At 36.8% G+C, this 17719-nt stretch overlaps 2 protein-coding genes across 7 annotated transcripts in view; both read left to right on the forward strand.

The window, feature by feature from the left end:
• Window positions 1-17719, forward strand: part of LOC124302903 (uncharacterized) — a 592781-nt gene that overhangs the window by 3863 nt on the left and 571199 nt on the right. Inside the window, exons 3-5 of the mRNA XM_046759472.1 lie at window positions 10270-10676; window positions 11565-11664; window positions 11777-11881. Coding sequence (XP_046615428.1) covers window positions 10270-10676; window positions 11565-11664; window positions 11777-11881 — 612 coding nt within the window. The remainder of the gene's footprint in view (window positions 1-10269; window positions 10677-11564; window positions 11665-11776; window positions 11882-17719) is intronic.
• On the forward strand, window positions 1826-9627 carry LOC124302760 (uncharacterized). 6 transcript variants are annotated; one of them, XM_046759278.1, is made up of 6 exons: window positions 1826-2443; window positions 3939-4010; window positions 6701-6917; window positions 7099-7919; window positions 8594-8763; window positions 8977-9627. In XM_046759278.1, exons 3-6 carry the CDS (start codon window positions 6716-6718, stop codon window positions 9017-9019), a joined length of 1236 nt encoding a protein of 411 aa, XP_046615234.1. In that variant the 5' UTR covers window positions 1826-2443; window positions 3939-4010; window positions 6701-6715; the 3' UTR covers window positions 9020-9627. The 6 variants fall into 6 exon arrangements, 5 of the variants coding, with proteins under 5 accessions (XP_046615234.1, XP_046615231.1, XP_046615232.1 ...); XM_046759275.1 differs by having other exon boundaries at window positions 1840-2443; window positions 8607-8763; window positions 8977-9380; XM_046759276.1 differs by lacking the exon at window positions 3939-4010 and having other exon boundaries at window positions 1840-2443; window positions 8607-8763; window positions 8977-9380.

The raw sequence follows: 17719 nt of genomic DNA on the forward strand, positions 1-17719 counted from the left end.
TACAAATTACGAGCTATTAACGTTCACGAAATTCGTTTATGATTTTGGTAATCACAACATATAATATTCATTCATGACACAACTGCCAGCAACTTTAATTAGACGTTTATCATACTTCCTATTCACCATTGCACAGCAGTATATTGATTGTTTTATGAACGTATATCTTCGACTATTATAATGTACGTTTTATTGGTATTTCTGATCTACGCGTGATAGACGTTTATGAAATTCATTTTCAATCTTGGTGTCTACAACATCTATATATATATATATTAGGGTGTGTCGAAAATGAACTTTTTTTTTTTCTTCGCTCCTACCACTCAAAACTTTAGGTTTTGACATTAAAGAGGTCCTCGTTCAAGGAGGGCGCTGTAGCTTGAAGTTTAGAAGTCGCTCAACGAGGATTTAGGTTTCCCATCTAATTAACACGTAAAAAATATTGTTTTTCGTTCAAAATGATGTCAGGCAACCATAAAATTGGCGATGTCTGTATTTCTTGGCTTATTTGAAAGCATGACTCATCCCCTAAACGATGATAGGTCGTTTTTCGACTTACCTTGTTCCAATTTTTTTTTACGCCACTTTTCGACCACAATAGTCACTTTTTCAAGTTTACAAAGTCTCCAAGGTATCAATGAGTCCAAAATGAATTGCTACAAGTATTGATTCTTGATTCGAATATAAATAACCAATTCTAAAAATTGGTAAATTCCGTATCTTCAATTTTATTCAAAAAACCATGTTTATTTTGAGAAATTTTGTATGTTTCACTAATTTTTGGAATTGGTTATTTATATTCGAATCAAGAATCAATACTTGTAGCAATTCATTTTGAACTCATTGATACATTGGAGACTTTGTAAACTTGAAAAAGTGACTATTGTGGTCGAAAAGTGGCGTAAAAAAAATTGGTACAAGGTAAGTCGAAAAACGACCTATCATCGTTTAGGGGATGAGTCATGCTTTCAAATAAGCCAAGAAGCACAGAAATCGCCAATTTTTTGGATGCCTGACATCATTTTGAACGAAAAACAATATTTTTTACGTGTTAATTAGATGGGAAACCTAAATCCTCGTTGAGCGACTTCTAAACTTCAAGCTACAGCGCCCTCCTTGAACGAGGACCTCTTTAATGTCAAAACCTAAAGTTTTGAGTGGTAGGAGCGAAGAAAAAAAAAAGTTCATTTTCGACACACCCTAATATATATATATATATATATATATATATATATATATATTGTACATTCATCATACAACTACCAGCAACCCCAATTAAGCGCTTAATTATTGCGGTTTTCCACTATTGCACAGAAATATATTCATCGTTTGATGAACGTATTTTTTCAACGATTATTGTTCACGTTTTACTGCTACTTGTGATCTACGTTCAATAACCGTTTATGAAATTTATTCAATATCGGACTATTTTCAAGATACATTGAATTGTATAATATGTATATTTGATCAAATGGGTTCATACTTGTTTTACTTCAACACGATTGAGGAAAATTCAACGTTGAGTACAATATTCAGATTATGAACGCACTTTTAGTATTCATGTATGCGGAACCGCCTGATGCCAAGCGGTGGCCAAATCAGTTGATTATCTTATAATTAGTTTCCGAAAAATGGACTTTAATTACCCGTTATTTTGATGCCAATATTATGTGGTAACTAAAGCTGAACACTGATCTTGTATTCATTTACCGGTGCATGGAACATAGATATAACCAATAAAAGGAAGAGAATAAAGAAGTGTCCGAAACGTGAATAATTTCGTACCAAGAATAATAATTTATTGTACATTTTTATAATTATTTCACAATATTGGTTATCATATTATAATATATTAAATCTCATTATTTGGCACGAATTACGTCAAGACTTCAATATCTTGTATGAGTACTTGCTAAAACAAGCGTTCATCATATCCTGTCGCATTTTTAACGTCGTTTGTACGTTTATTTTTCGCGCTATTTTATCGGAGTTCTGTGCGTTATACATTGTGTCACTACTGATATATTATTCTCCTGCTCTGGTGCGTCAGCGTCGGTAACGCTGCAAGCTAGAGTAAGAGCGCAATAATTATATGTAGAGACAGAACTTATCCCATGGACCGCGCATTCATACAGTAAGTGTAAGTATAGCGAGTGGTAAGACAAGGACAGCTCGGAATAACACGGGCATATATGGCAAAGTTGATTCCCTTTTGGGCACGATCTCTCTGTCGCTCTTGCGTCTCCTCTATCTTTGTCTTTGTCTGGGAGCCTATATTCATCCCCACCCTTGCAACTGGCCTCAGGCGCTGGTTATGGCGTTATTCGTCAACCGAATGCGGAGGTGCTCGGATCGATCGGTGATCGTGTAGCAAAAAAGGTGAGAAGCTATTGTTAATCTGCGGCCTAGACGGAAGAAGCAAATTCGTCATTAAATAACGCTGGTAAGTACAACTACATATTTTTCCAAATATGGTGGTATTTTGTCTTAATACATCGAGCATTCTTGGTTGAAAAAATAATGTGTTTTGCAACTCAAATTCTGTCTCTTCTGTATTTTTTTCTTTCCTTTCTTTTCTTTCTTCAAAAGAAACTATGTGTAATGTTCTGCGTCTTTTTCTCTAAACCAAACGATGTACCATAAAAATATGGAATAGTTTATTGTTTATTATATAACGTTCATGAATATTTTTGAACTGTTTTTAAACGTTATTTATATGTGTTAAGTTTACTATGATACGTATATTATAGGTTAATTATATTAGTTCTTGTCGAATTTGAGGAAAACTTCATGTTAATAATCATCCCATGTGATCATGCGGTTATTAGTAACTTTTGCTCTGTATTGTTTGAAATCGGTTTCGTGTTTATTATTTTTTTAGATACCGTTTCAACATATCTATAACATACATATGAACTCGTAGCATCTTCCAAAGTAACAAAGTATAGTAATACAGCCACGTAAATATTTCTGTGCCATCGAAATCACAGAAATATTATTTTGACAATATTTTTTATTTTCTTTTCCCTTCAATTGAAAATAACAATTATTATCCATCAGAAGAAGACGGTCATGTTAGACAATAGAGACAATAGAGAAGATCCGTAGCAATAAAGCTTTTTCACCAGTTAGTGCAACAACTTATATAGAGGTTTATTAAAAATTATGTATTTTGATCCAAAATTCTGTTTTGTGTATATTTTCTTGGATTTGGGCTGAATAAATATTAAAAAGGGATTTGCACCTGAATAATTTTGTAAACACTGGTAAAAATAGTGGTCATCTACCCATCAAACGTATATAATACGCAGGAAATTCGTAACAAGTAATTTTATTCCATTGGATTTGACTTTGATCTTTACCGATAAACGTATAGTATACTCATGATTTACGTTCAGTAGTAGGCGTCATGATATACTATTCGAAAAGTATTAGAATATAAGCAGGACATCGGCCCAGAATTGGTTCAACGTTAAACTACGATCTTGTTTAATTTGTAGTAACAATAAATAGCGATACATAGAACTATAAGTACTATAGAATAATAATATTAGTAACAGTACTATCTAGTCCTGAAATATATCACGATTCCTACTACTGAACGTAAATCATGAGTATACTATGCGTTTATCGGTAAATGTCAGAGTCAAATCCAATAGAATGAAACTACTCATTACCTGCGTATTATATACGTTCGATGGGTAGCTGACCACGTTTTTTATTCGTGTTTACAAAATTGTTCGGCTACAAATGCCTTTTTAATATTTATTTAGCCCAAATCCAAGAAAATATACACGAAACAGCATTTTTGATCAAATTACTTAATTTTCAATAAAATTTTATATAAATTGTTGCGCTAACTCGTGTAAAAGCTTTATTGCTATGAATCTTCTGTATTGACTCACGTACTACGTTCATTAGGTTCATTTAACTTTTAGTTTTCAGAGTGGTGTGCGGATATTTACGACAAATAAGGCAAGCACGTTAAAGCGTACATCATTTCTTGTCTGGTGTGTATTATTATTTAGTTTTATAACATGCCTCATGATTTAAAAGTTCTGAGTAAACGACATTTGCGTCGCAAAACAGCTATAAATACTCGTAAAGTATTACTGAGTATTGCAGGCAATAATTGTGCACTCGAGCACCTTACGAAATCACAATTAAAAGATGCTAGTCATGAACATGTGTCTTGTATCGGAGAATATGTGCACTCTATAGATAGCGATTATGATGTTGATCATATCCATCAAAGTAATGAACAGAATGAAGAAAACTCTAATTCGAACCGCGATAATAAAGATTTCAAAGACATCGAAAGTGACATAGATAGCATCAAAGCTACGTTGTACAGTTCTGAAGATAATTCAAGTTCCGTCAGCGATGAAGTGCATTTAGATGATGAAACGAACTTTGTTGAAAATTTGCGCGACTGGGCATCTTCAAATAACATCACACATAACGCGATCGATCAATTGCTAGCATTATTGAAACCAGCACATCCTATCTTACCCTTAAGTGCTAGGACTCTACTTCACACGTCACGACGTATTGAAACGTTAAATTTAGACAACGGAGAAATGTGTTATTTCGGTTTGGAGAAATGCTTGAGACAAAAACTCGAGTCAGGTCTCAAAAAAGGACTGTCACCTGAACATACGTTGCGAGTTGATTTTAATATTGATGGGATTCCCGTTTATAAAAGTAGCGGAACATCATTTTGGCCAATTTTGGGACGCAGTATTTCAATGATCGATGATAGCCCATTTGTAATTGGTGTTTATTATGGTACGGGTAAACCGATGCCACTATCTTCATATTTACGAGATTTAATTAAAGAAACGTCACGTTTAAGCACCAATGGTTTTGAGTTTAATGGCACCAAATACTTTGTCAGAGTTGGTTTATTCGCGTGTGACGCGCCCGCGAGATCTATGTTGAAAATGTGTTTAGGACATTCGGGTAAGGATGCTTGCGAGAGGTGTAAGATTCGCGCAGTTCATCTCAACCGTAAACTGTGTTATCCATGTGACACCGAATTCCAGAAGCGAAAAGATAGTGATTTTGTTGCACCTAGTGAAAACGATCGTCACGTTAAAGGACGTTCGCCTCTTTTAGATCTTTACGTGGGACTAGTCTCCCAATTTCCTTTAGATCCCATGCATTTAATCTACCTGGGAATTTTGAAGAGGTTGCTCCTTAAATACTGGGTCGAGGGTTCACGTGATTGCAAATTGTCTAAGGATATTTTGTTAGAAATTGAACGTATAATGAAACTATTGGCGCGATATGTTCCGGCAGAGTTTCCTCGAAAGCCCCGTGGATTTTTGGATTTGCATCGATGGAAAGCGACAGAATTTAGATTTTTCTTGTTATATTCCGGCCCTGTTGTAATGCGGGATGTGCTAGATCGAAAAAAGTACAAACATTTTTTATTATTGTCTGCCGCCGTGTATATTCTATCGAATACAGCCTTGTTCTCGCGTTTTCGAAACATCGCGCAAGATATGATCGAAAAATTCGTTACTCAAGGTGCTAAGATATACGGACAAAACTTTGTCGTATATAATGTACATTCGCTGCTGCATGTCATAGACGACGTAGAACGATTTGGCCCATTAGAAGAATACAGTTGCTTTGTGTATGAAAATCATTTGGGCCATTTGAAACGACTTATTCGATCGAAACGCTTGCCGCTGCAGCAGCTGAGTAATCGACTTGAAGAACTAAGTTCTATTCGTAAAACTAATTGTCAGGAAAAATTTATTCCTAAACCCAAATTTATTGGAAATTCTCGTGAATGTCAGGCTCTGGAAACGAAAAAATTCAAAATATCAATAAAAAGGCCGGATAATGTAGTAGCTTGTGGGACAGAAATATTAGTGATCAAATCAATCCTTTTCATTGCCGGAGAATATAGAATTATAGGTACTCCGTTCAAGTACAAGCGAGACCTTTATCAGAAACCTATTAAATCTTCCAAACTAGGGATTTTTTTCGTAAGAAGTTTCAACGTAGCGAAATCTTATCGCGTCGATGATATATTACATAAATTCGTCTGTCTTCCATTTAAAGATGGTTTCGCAGTAACTCCGATACTACACGAAATGAAATAAAATTTTTATTTTTTGTTAAACATCTCAACGAAACGAGCTCTCGACAAAAAACAGATGATGAACCTACGATTCTCGGCAATGTGTACGAGGAAGAGGGATTCGTTCAAGACATGTATAGTATGTCTATGTCTACCTCGCACACATTCCCGAGAATCGTAGGTTCATTATCTCTTTTATATTAAAAGTTTGCTTCAATTGAGATGTTTAGCAAAAAATAACATTATCGTATACCTATTACCATATACCGTATATGCCGAGTCTAATTTACCTAGTAGTCCAATATACCCAACTCTACCATATGTTCATAACATCACTTTTGAGCTGATTTATTATAGTTTTGTACGTCACATTGACGTTCAAGTATTGGTTAGACATGCGTTCCCAAAATCTTCATAATGTTTCATGATCGATTCATCTTTTAACTTATATACTACCTTGCATATTCCTATGTTGATGTCCTAATTAAAAACTTTTAAACTGGCACTTTTTGCTCAGAGTGGAATAAAAGTGCTTGAATTTTGATCAAATATAAATTTATACACCAGACTAGAGAATATGATACATTTAACGATGTTTTTACTCAGTCGTGCTGCAGAACTATGTATGCGGTGATTGAATTCTTGGTTGGCGAAGATAGAGAATGCGCATTGGTACCAGTTCTTTGGCTGGTCGAAAACAACACCCAATGTTACTGGCCACGGACAAAAACTGAAGATCATTTTACAAAACTTGTAAAATCAAAGGCTGCCTATGAAAAAACATGGCCAAAGTTTGCCATTCACAAAGTACTGCATACCGGAGGTGATTATTGGAACGTAGAACTTTTTTTTACAATTGTATACGGATTGAATGTTTCAATCATATTAATTTTCACTTGGATAAGAGTTACGACGATATATTTTGATCATATTGTACATTTGTGATTAATTTTGCTAATCAATGAGCATTCGGTATTGATTGATATTCCTTGATTAACTAACAGATGACTACCACGACACCGAAGCAACGATGGCGCGCCTACTGGAGCTGGGCACGTCCGATGAATCCGGAATAATTCGCAACATCGCTAAAAAATCCACTGTAATACCTCAGCAAGATATTACCAATGACGTGGACGAGAATGAAGCTACGAACAGTGATGATGTCGAACCTGAGCCGCAAAAGAAAAAACGTAAACACAAAACCGACAAGAAGAAGGCTAAAAATCGACACGTTAGTAACAAAAAAAAAAAAACGAAGCGTTCTCGTGAAAGTTCAAGTAGTTTAGGTTACACCTCTTCAGCTGACGAGAATTTGCCACCGTCCGAAGTCGATGAATCGACTTCTAACCGTAATAAGAATACTCGCTACATTAACTCAGCCAAAGGATCTACCAAAAATCAGACACCAAAGAAAAACTTGGCCCACAAGATCGTACAGCACCAGTATAATGATAATTCCCATGAGTCACCGAATCAGTTGTCTGGATATGAAACATCAAATAGAAACATTTCTAGTAGGATCATCAGGTCTACCACGCAATATGACTTATCAAGATCCTTTTCACAACTTGAACCTTCAACCCCGACCACATCACGCGAACAGAATACCTTTGAAGAAAAAACTCTGCAGTATTTAGAACACATTAAATCCTACACTGAACAAAACCATCTGCTACTACGTAAAATCTTCTCAAAACAGAAGGAAGTCAGCATCGACGTAACAAAGAAACCAGCCGAATTCCCAAAACTTCCTCTTAACTCCATGGAAGACTTCTCCAACCTCGAAAATATCCTGAAATCCGAAGAGCATCGAACTTATTTAGTGAGTAGACCTTGCAATCATATTCAAAATATGTATGTCATGACATACGGATAGGTACTAATACCGAGCGTATTCTTCAATGAGGGCCAACCCCCTCCCTAGCGCAAACCAACACAGGCACATGAGGCTCGGCCGGGAGGGGATAGAATGCCAGTGGCCATGTTAGTCTCCACTCGACCGAACTTCACGTACGCGTCATGTGCCTGAGTTGGCTTAGCACTAGGGAGGGGGTTGTCTCTCATTGAAGAATACGCTCGGTATGTGTTGACTGCAAAGGAATAATGAAAATTACTACAGGCATACAGAATTGCGGTTCGTAACGTTTTAACCCTCTCGGACCGTATGTTGCTTCTACGCAACACGCACTTTGAGGCTTCATAAAACTGTATCGGTCGCAAGGTCAGGGTTCTAACTGCATAGTTCCATTAAGCAAGGTCAGATGGCCTTATAGATACTCCTAAACCCTGAGGTAAACTGCTTTCACCCATCGAAATATCAATATGGTGAGAGATTTTCATTCAACATGAAATCGGTCTCGGTCTGATCGAGAGGGTTAACGTTAAAAAATGCTGAAAAAATATTAGGAATCGACAATCTCCAACTAGTCAAAATTGTTATCGATGTTGATAACAGTAAGAATATTTTGAATTCAATTCGACATTCATTCATTTTAGTATTTTGTTGCAGACCGGGAAACTGGCTTCTATTGGAGGGACAAGCGGTCGCCAATGTGTGTTGGCTATAATGAGGTCACTACTCACAAACGAATTAGCGATGCAATTCAATTGGGCAGGGAGGGACAAAGTCTCATTTCAAAAGACATTGACAATGGAAACTGTTTACGGTAATGAATAATTCATGAAATTTTCGAGAAACAGTTATTACTTGGATTTATCGTGTGAAAACAATATTATTCACACATTATTATTCAAATTATGCAAACTGTTAACTTTTTTCCCAATATATTCGAGATTCATCACAATTTACATTGAAATTATTCCTTATCAGTTATCAATATCGTGATATTGTACCTTCCTTTTGATGTATTTTTTCTCAGAGGCTGTGAAACAAACCTTTCTTGGCAAGAAGGAAATTGGTGATGCAACCGAAACCAGTGTTTCGTGTGCCGTGAAAGACTGGTTAAAACTAGCTCGATCACGGCATACCTATGTACGAAAGAAGGGCTAAGAAACTGTGGTAAACGTCAACTAATTTTAAAAACAGTCATATAAAAGTACAAATCATACAGGCATATAAATATTTCTGATATAAGTGTAATATTCTTAGCGTTTTCTGTTAGTTGTAACTACCGTGAAGACGAAAGTATAGTGTAGGTTGAGCTGTGTCTATGAGCTACAAGATGTACCTTTTTTTTTGATAAATGAGTATTTATAGATATAAGATATTTGTGTAACGTTCTAACAAAGATATAATAAAATCGATTCACATATATAAACTAAATTCGTACGCTTTCTAACTCAACCCAGACTTGTTTCTAGCTAACGTGAAATGATCTTCCTCTATAGCAGTGTACTATATACGCTTTCAATTACACATCCAAGATACGTTATGTATTCAAGTCTAGAGGTCCAATTAAAAACGTTTTTTAACACTGTATAATATTCGTTTAGACATAAATAATGAAAGATTAAAGCGTCATTAACAGAAAACATTTTGTCACGTTAGTTAAACGGACATTGTCAACACATTTTAATAGAAAAAATTTCCTTCATAATTTGAGTTTTAAAACGTACTTGCGAAACGTCTCTTAGTAGTCATCAATATCCAAATATTAGACGATTACCATAAATATTAAAATAACGGATTTTCGATACGTTTTATCAACAAATTGAGATACGATTTATAAATGTTTGGTTTCAAACGTATAAAATTTGCATATGAACAACTATCGTAAGACGTCCACCAAAAACGTTTAATAAACCGAAATCACGGCGGACATTCTTCGCAATAAAATACGTAGGTGCTGCACGTTTATTCTACAGAATAAAACGTTCTTTTTTGACGAATTTCATACGCTTTATATACTGGCATTGTTTATTGGGATGGAATTTTCCAATCTACTTGTCGCAATATCAGTGAAGTGTCTCACGTGACGAATACATGAAACTACTCATAATTCAATTATTTGCAGACTCGCGCACTGAGTGATTGTACGCACAAATTACCTATTATAATGCCGTGTTAAATTATTTACGAAAATACGGGGCTTATGGAAAATTACTGGTTGAAAACTGTACGCATATTTCCCAAACTTGCCGTCAAAAGTCGCATTTTACATTCTTTGTCATGGTAACAAAAAAGTGTTTTCATTTCAAAAACTTTTTACCAGGCATTGATAACCGAAATGACGACGTTCGTGAGAAATGCTACGGATCAAGAATTAGCTGTGATTCGGTTCTACATGAGAAAGTGTTCATTACTCCATACAATGGTTATCGCAGTGGACATTCTCGGTCTGATTGTGTACCTTTTGGCACCCATTGTTCTATCTCAGTCCTTACCGATTAAGACCGCATACCCGTTTTCAATAGAGCCATTTTGGATTTGGGCTCTTCTGTACGGCGAAAATCTTTTCGCTATTCTCCAAGTTGCATCCGCAGTGTGCATGAGCCTGATCTTCGTTGATTTAACCTGGTTCGCCGCTGCCAGATTTGATATCGTGAACACGGAAATCGAAAGGGCGAGCAACCTGAACGAAGTCAACAAATGTGTTCTACGTCACCAAGAATCGCTAGAGTATGATTAATTTGTATCCGTGTCGATTTCAGTTTTTTTATGCACCTTTCACAAGAATAAACGGGGCATTCCATACCATTCCGACCTGGGCCTGACCCTTGAGCTATCGAATTGGGCTCGTGATTATTCATGTGATTGTTCTCACGTTGAAAGGCGTTCAGTTTTCAAAAAATATTCTTTCGACTCGACTTGAATTTTCCACAATTTTTTAGAACGATTTTATTGATCGACGCAACTTGAAAATCTGACAAAATTCCAATAGATCGAGTGTCGTGTATAATAAAATTTCACCATCGCCTATTTTCCATGTTCGAATTTTCGGGAAAAACATCATTTGTAACAACAAATGCATCTGTTGTCCTGTTGTGCCAAGGTACTTGACGGATTTGTACCTCGGGCAAATGGAACATTGCGAAATATCGTCGTTTGGAAGCATCCTCTTTTCTTTTGCCCTCTGGAATACTTTTGACAGGTGCATGAAACCTCGAGAAACATTCATTCGTGAGTTTGATATTTTTTCATAAAAAATGAAAAAGTCACAGATCTCCAGCAATTACATTCCGAGGCCGATTACCTTTCCCTGCATTCTGCAGTAGAGCATCAATGTAAGCCTCAACATTAAAAGCGTGTTCTCCAACATTTCCCTGCTTCGCAGTTTTATTTTCTGCGGAGAAATACACACTTTAGTTTTTGCGAAACAAGCGTTCAGCTTGTCTTTTCGGTTTATTCGTATAGCAGGTGAAATGAGGAATCATGGGCAATTCAAATGATCGATGTCGCGTTGAAAAAAAAGGTTGTCAACTCTTTTGTTACTACGCCACCAGCTTGAAAATGTTGATATTTCCTAGAAAATCAAATGGGTTTAGATAACGTTTTTACAATATCCAGGTTTGCGAGCAGACTGTCGAAGACTGTGGGTCGTATGGCTTTAGCGGTGGCCGCATCGAACTTCGCTGCCGTTATGTTTGGAGGAGTCGTGATCACTTTTGTAAGATTGATTTGTGACGCATAAAATTAATATGGTCCGAAACGTTGGGTGCCTATTATCTGTGCAGTGGGTCAAATTTTTTAATTTTATTGTGCATTCCATGTCAATACAGAGGCAATTCTACTCACTTGATTTCGTCAAGGTGATCGCCTTCGAGATGATGTCCATGGTCCATCTTTTTCTGTACGCCTGGCCAGCGGACTACTTGGCTGAGTTGGTAAGTGACTTCAGTTTTTCTTGTCGAGTTTCTCTAATCAGGTCTGGCAAGAGTTGAGTATAATGTTGGATGTGTACAAATATATTGTCAGTCATCCAACAACAGTGTCCACAGTCAGGATAAACATGAAACTATCAGAGAATTTGACATTGTTCACGGGAATCAGGAGAATGTGAGAAAGTTGTGTCAACGGTGAGGCATTTTTTCGATTTTATTGCGAAAGATGAAAGCTTGTATCAATATCCGACGCGATAACCTCCACTGTTGATACATTCACGGTGCTGTGACCAATGGACGTAAACATACATGTGAGTCGTTACACATCGGAGAACGTACCGGATTACCAGTTTTTGGTTATTGAGCATTGGGTAGCGCGTATACGAATCGGGTAATCATTATAAGGGTACAGCAATCACACGGAACAACCTTGGTGATATTCATTCAAACACTAAACTAGCGCTGATGCTCAGCTGAATTGTGAAGTCTGGCGATCCCCGGATTGCGATCGAAGAATCCAATTGCAAGGTTCACCGGAAGAAACCAATTCGCAATATTGGCAGAAATACTTGTACACGTGTGAACTGAAAAATTCCAACAATCAGCCAATTGCATCACTTGGCCAATTGTGCTCTGCGGCAGCACGTTTGGCACATATGTAACAATGATGATAATAATGGTAACAATAACGACAACGAAAATGATCGTGATAATGATAGTGATAATAAACAGGATAGCTCACCTTCGGTCATTTTATTGGGGCATGACCACCTTGGATACTTATGGAATATCTTGTTTCAATTTTTCTGCCGTACTTCAAAAATCATCAAAAAATTTTGCGTACCATTTTTTTAGCTCAATCGAATTACCGATGTGTTGTTATTACCTGCACGTTGGTTAGTCATTGAAATCGATGATAAATTTCAAATTCCCCCGAAGAGTCAACGAGTATCGGAATCCGTTTTACATGGCCAGTGGCTGGGCAAATCGCCTAAGATGCAACGCACGGTATTGATTATGATGCAGAGGGCCAATGATCCAGTCATAATCAAAGTCGACGGCTTGCTTCCTCCCTTGAACCTGGAAACGTTTGGAGTTGTACGTACATGACGAGCCTGCAGGATACTTTTCACTTTTTCACAAACTAGCTCAACCTGCTGATTTCCATTCTTTATTCCAGGGGTTATCAACCGCTTTCTCGTATATCGCAACGCTTCTCGCTATTTTCGGCGAGTGAATACGGAAGCAGATAATCCGCAGGATCGCAACGATTTTGCTGCATCACGCCATGTACCCAATTTTCTGTATATCCGCTGGTCTAGTAATTCAAACCCAGCAGTCGGGCATCGAAAATTTCATTCGACTGTGATTCTCCGATTTCATTTCACATGACGAGGTGATCATACCCACCTAGTCTGAGGTATAAGAGGAAAAGCAGACGGTTCAAATTTTTCATTCGTCTTTGAATTGCTTGGTGAACATTTGGGGAATAGCCGGTGTATTGTAACGATACTTTTCAATAAAACATAACAGGAACCTGAAATATCGAATGTAACTTGGTCTCACGTGATTACAGTAGTTGGTACGCATCAACCTTAGGAAGAATGAATAACCGTAACAATCATAAATAGTGCTAGGTGTGGTAAAAAACGTTTGTACATTTTGAATGTACCGCCAAAAATTAATGTTTTTTCATGTTTCGCCAATTCGCGAGCATTGATATCATTTCGTGAACATATGATCATAATATATGAGAAGCTACCAAAGACGAATCAGTGATCGAAAACAATAGATTTTCTCACCAAAGGTTCTGAAAAAAATACAATTACATGTTTATATATAAATCATTCTGCGTAATAACAAACAAGAAAGAATTTTTTCGTCAAACGTTCCCGGAATGACGGTATCTCATGACATGAATTTGCGTCCTTCGTGATTTTCTGCCGTATGTCCGGTTCAAATAATAATAACTATAAAACCAGGACGATATTTGTATTCGAGCATGACTCAGATTCGGTGCAACCCGACAGATTATTGAAGAAACTCGACAGCGTGAAATATACCGAAATTAGTTACACATTACGTACGAACATCAATTGGCCGATCACTGGTAAAAACGTTACGGTGTCGAAATTTTCATTGGGCCGCAAATTTGATGTGTTATTAGGCGCACATATAAGGATAGGAAAATCGGTCAATCTTCCTTCTTTTACGCCTTTCCATTTACCAGAAACTTGAAGATATAATCGTCACCGCAGGCGACTTACACTTATGTGGAAGGTGTGGAGATCTCCACACTCGAAATGCCTGGAGTGTGAAATTCCACACTCAAAAATTCTCCTGACTCACATTGAATTACACAAGTATGATCATAACAATTTTCTGTTTGCTTTTCCTGCTTGATTCGATATGGAAAAAAGCGATAGACGAGGCAAAAGATCTAGATTTGCAGGAACCCAAATTACCGCGCGTCCGTAGAGCCCCAAAACGTTTGGAGAAAGCTCAAGTGCACGTGTTTAAGACACCTGAATAATACAACCGAAAAATTTTCTACGAGATTCTTGACCAAGTCATTACTTCGTTGCAATTGAGGTATCGTTCAGAAACAATGCGATTTTTGAATACTTGCGAAGACTTTGTCACTGCCAGAACAAAGAATGTAGCAGAAGTTGTTGAATTTTACAAAGACGATTTTGATGGAGACATGCCGCAACGCCATCGCGAAATGTTTCTCGACTTAATTGAAACTCGAAATTTGAAAGTCCGTAATTTGAAAGATGTCGTCACATTTTTTAAAGAACATAAATCTGCAGCCGACATTCTTACGTCATTTTCGAAATTCATTAGAATTCCGCTAACAATTCCTGCATCATCTTGCAGTGCGGTGATCGAGGTCCTTTTCCGCTCTCGGTCGACTAAAAACGTATCTCAGGTCAACCATGCTGCAGTACCGTTTGAACAGCGTTGCGATTCTCCATATACATGGAGAAATCGCAGGAAATCTGAGCATCCATAAAATGATTGATGAATTTATATTGAAAAACCCCGTCAGAAGTTCTACCTTCGCAATAAAGAAATAAGACCCAAAAAATAATATTCGACTCCTCTTCCCCCCGCCGGCGTGCCGCAGCTCCACACTAGAAATTATGAGAAGTCGCCGGCGCTGATAATGGTCATGTTCTAACGGGCCAGATGTTTCCTTAGATCGTATCGCGTCCTTGGCATCAAGAGCCTCGCCTGTATTGCCCTGATCATAGCCTGTCTGTCAGGCGTTCTTCAGAGTCGACAAGTTTAAAAAGCGGTCAATCAGATCGGCGAATGATAATTTTCTCACTTTACGCACCCTCGCCACCTGTTACTTTGAAGAATAATATCAGGGCTGCAAAATTAACGCCGTGCTGGGAAATAAGTGATCGATACGTAAATTATGAGTTCCGCTTCGTTGTCGAGTTTCACTCAAACCTTGGCGTAAAGTTCTCATAATCTCAATATGGGAAGAAATTTGCTGCTGGTGCATTTGTAGTTAAAAATGAAACGTCAAGTATCTTACAAGTTATTATACAATGTCGACGAAACCAGTATACTGTATTATATTCAGATTCAACTTTGTTCTATTGTACCTGTTGATGTATGTACTATACATTTATATTGTACACACATATATCTACACTCTGTAATGTATACTGACATTGCGGAAACCGAATCTGACCTACACGTATGTATTCTAATACCGAGTGAGTGTGTGAGAAGCAAGAGTGTTGTTTTTCCGTACACGGAGTCAAAAACAAGATCGCAGAGAAAGCGCCACGAATGTCAGGTGTTGTCCCGAATATTCGAATATTAACTTAACGTATTTCTGTATAATAAATATACCAATAGAATTATTGGAGTCTCGTTTTTTCCCAACCATTCTAACAGTACCGATTGGCCTTTTTAGTTGTCATTGTACTAATTAAATCATTTCAGTGACTCGATTTGTTTGTAATAAAGACTGTCGCATGTAAGAATACGACGAATGGAAGGTATATAGTAGCAGCAGACCGAATCTCAGCAAAAAGCTCATCGCTTTTTTTGATTATGCACTGAGAAAAATTTCGTTTGTTACAGTAACTAGAAAAATTCTGTGAAACAGGTATCGTTAAAAAAAAAACTGTTTGAATATTGCCGGAATTACGAAAAACGAGGTACGCCTAACCATTTTGCGCTATCGTCGCTCCTTTTTTGGTTATTGCAACTCAAAATCAGTTTGTCCGGTTTACTCTACTTTTTTAGCTAAACTAGGCTGTAACGTCGATTTATCGTTGCACAAGCGTTCAATTTTCGCAACAGTTGCAAGAAAATATACTAACAGTGGTCGCAATGAGAAAGAATAGTAACGTATACTGGACTTTCCGGTAACAGCTAGAAATCTAATTTTCTTTCTCTACCTAGAACTATATTTTTCGATTGCGGTAAAAAATAAAAATAGTTAAGGAGTGAGCGATAACCTGAATTAAAAATTTCTCTCAGTGCACATTATTCGACGTTATAATAATTTCTTGTACCAAAATTGACGCCCATTCGATATTGTATATGAAAATCACAAAAAAAGAATTCGGTATTTCAAAATATTCGAAAACCACTAAACCAATCACAGCCAAAATCTAGTCAGGTCTAAGTCTGAAAGAGGTGCGTCGATTAAGACCAAGTTCATCAAAATCTAACCACTCGTTCCCGAAATATCGGACAAAAAATTGATCGCGCACGTACTACATACTTACATACATCCGTACATACAAACACACACACAGACGTCCATTTGAAAATGATTGGAGGTGATTCTCCGGACCTCAAAACGTGGTGATCTAGTGAGAACTCAGCTTTTCATTTTCGGGGTGATTACAATAACTTCCTATTTTCTCTCAAATCAGAGAAACGGGAAGTTAAAAAGCTATCTTACTATTTGTGCACGGTGAGTATAACATTTTTATTAAATGTAATGGCAATTGTAATTTTATTTTATCTAAAATTTTTTAAACTTGTCATGTTTACAATAAAATATTTTGTTTCATTTTTCGCGCAAACCTAAATTCAGTAGCTATCAATGCGCTAATACAATTTCTATAATTGTTTATAATTTTCTCATAATCTTCTTGGTAAAATGTAACAAAATAAAAATGATAATAATCCTTACACTATATTCTTGATTTGTCCTAATTTTTACTGAAAATACTTATTAGTATTCGAGGGATACCCGTCAATGTAACTTGTTAAACGGCTCTTGAACAATCAACTTTTTTGAAAATATGTTACATACGTATTTTCTTCACGTTGAATTCATTGCAGTTGTTAACATTTACGTAACTCTCTCAGTGGTGCTGGAAATAGAACTCGCCTTATCCATCACTGTTCTCGGAATATTCGCGATTTAAAATGGGAATTCTGTAAATCAATAGGAGTTATTAATTATGATATTAAAAAGAAATCTCGGAATATTCGCAATTTATAATGGGAATTCTGTAAATCAATAGGAGTTATTAATTATGATATTAAAAAGAAATTTCCCCCCCCCCCACCTGATCGACATTTTTAGGTCGCGGTTTCACGTCTCCTCACGGGGATGATCGAGCTAATCGACCTATGGGAGGCAATGTCAGTTGGCCTCCTCGTGGCGTCCCCTGGAAATGCTCGAGAGCAAACGAGTAGCTAATAATTGACATCATAAGTACGTCATCAATATGCGAAACAGTAATCACAATTATAAGTTTCAAGTATTTACCTCACAATCTATTGCATGATCTTTTATATTATACAATTCAGATGAATAAGGAACTAATAATAAGTATACATTATGAAATTCGT

This window comes from Neodiprion virginianus, chromosome 4 (genome assembly GCF_021901495.1).
Source record: "Neodiprion virginianus isolate iyNeoVirg1 chromosome 4, iyNeoVirg1.1, whole genome shotgun sequence".
NCBI lineage: Eukaryota > Metazoa > Arthropoda > Insecta > Hymenoptera > Diprionidae > Neodiprion > Neodiprion virginianus.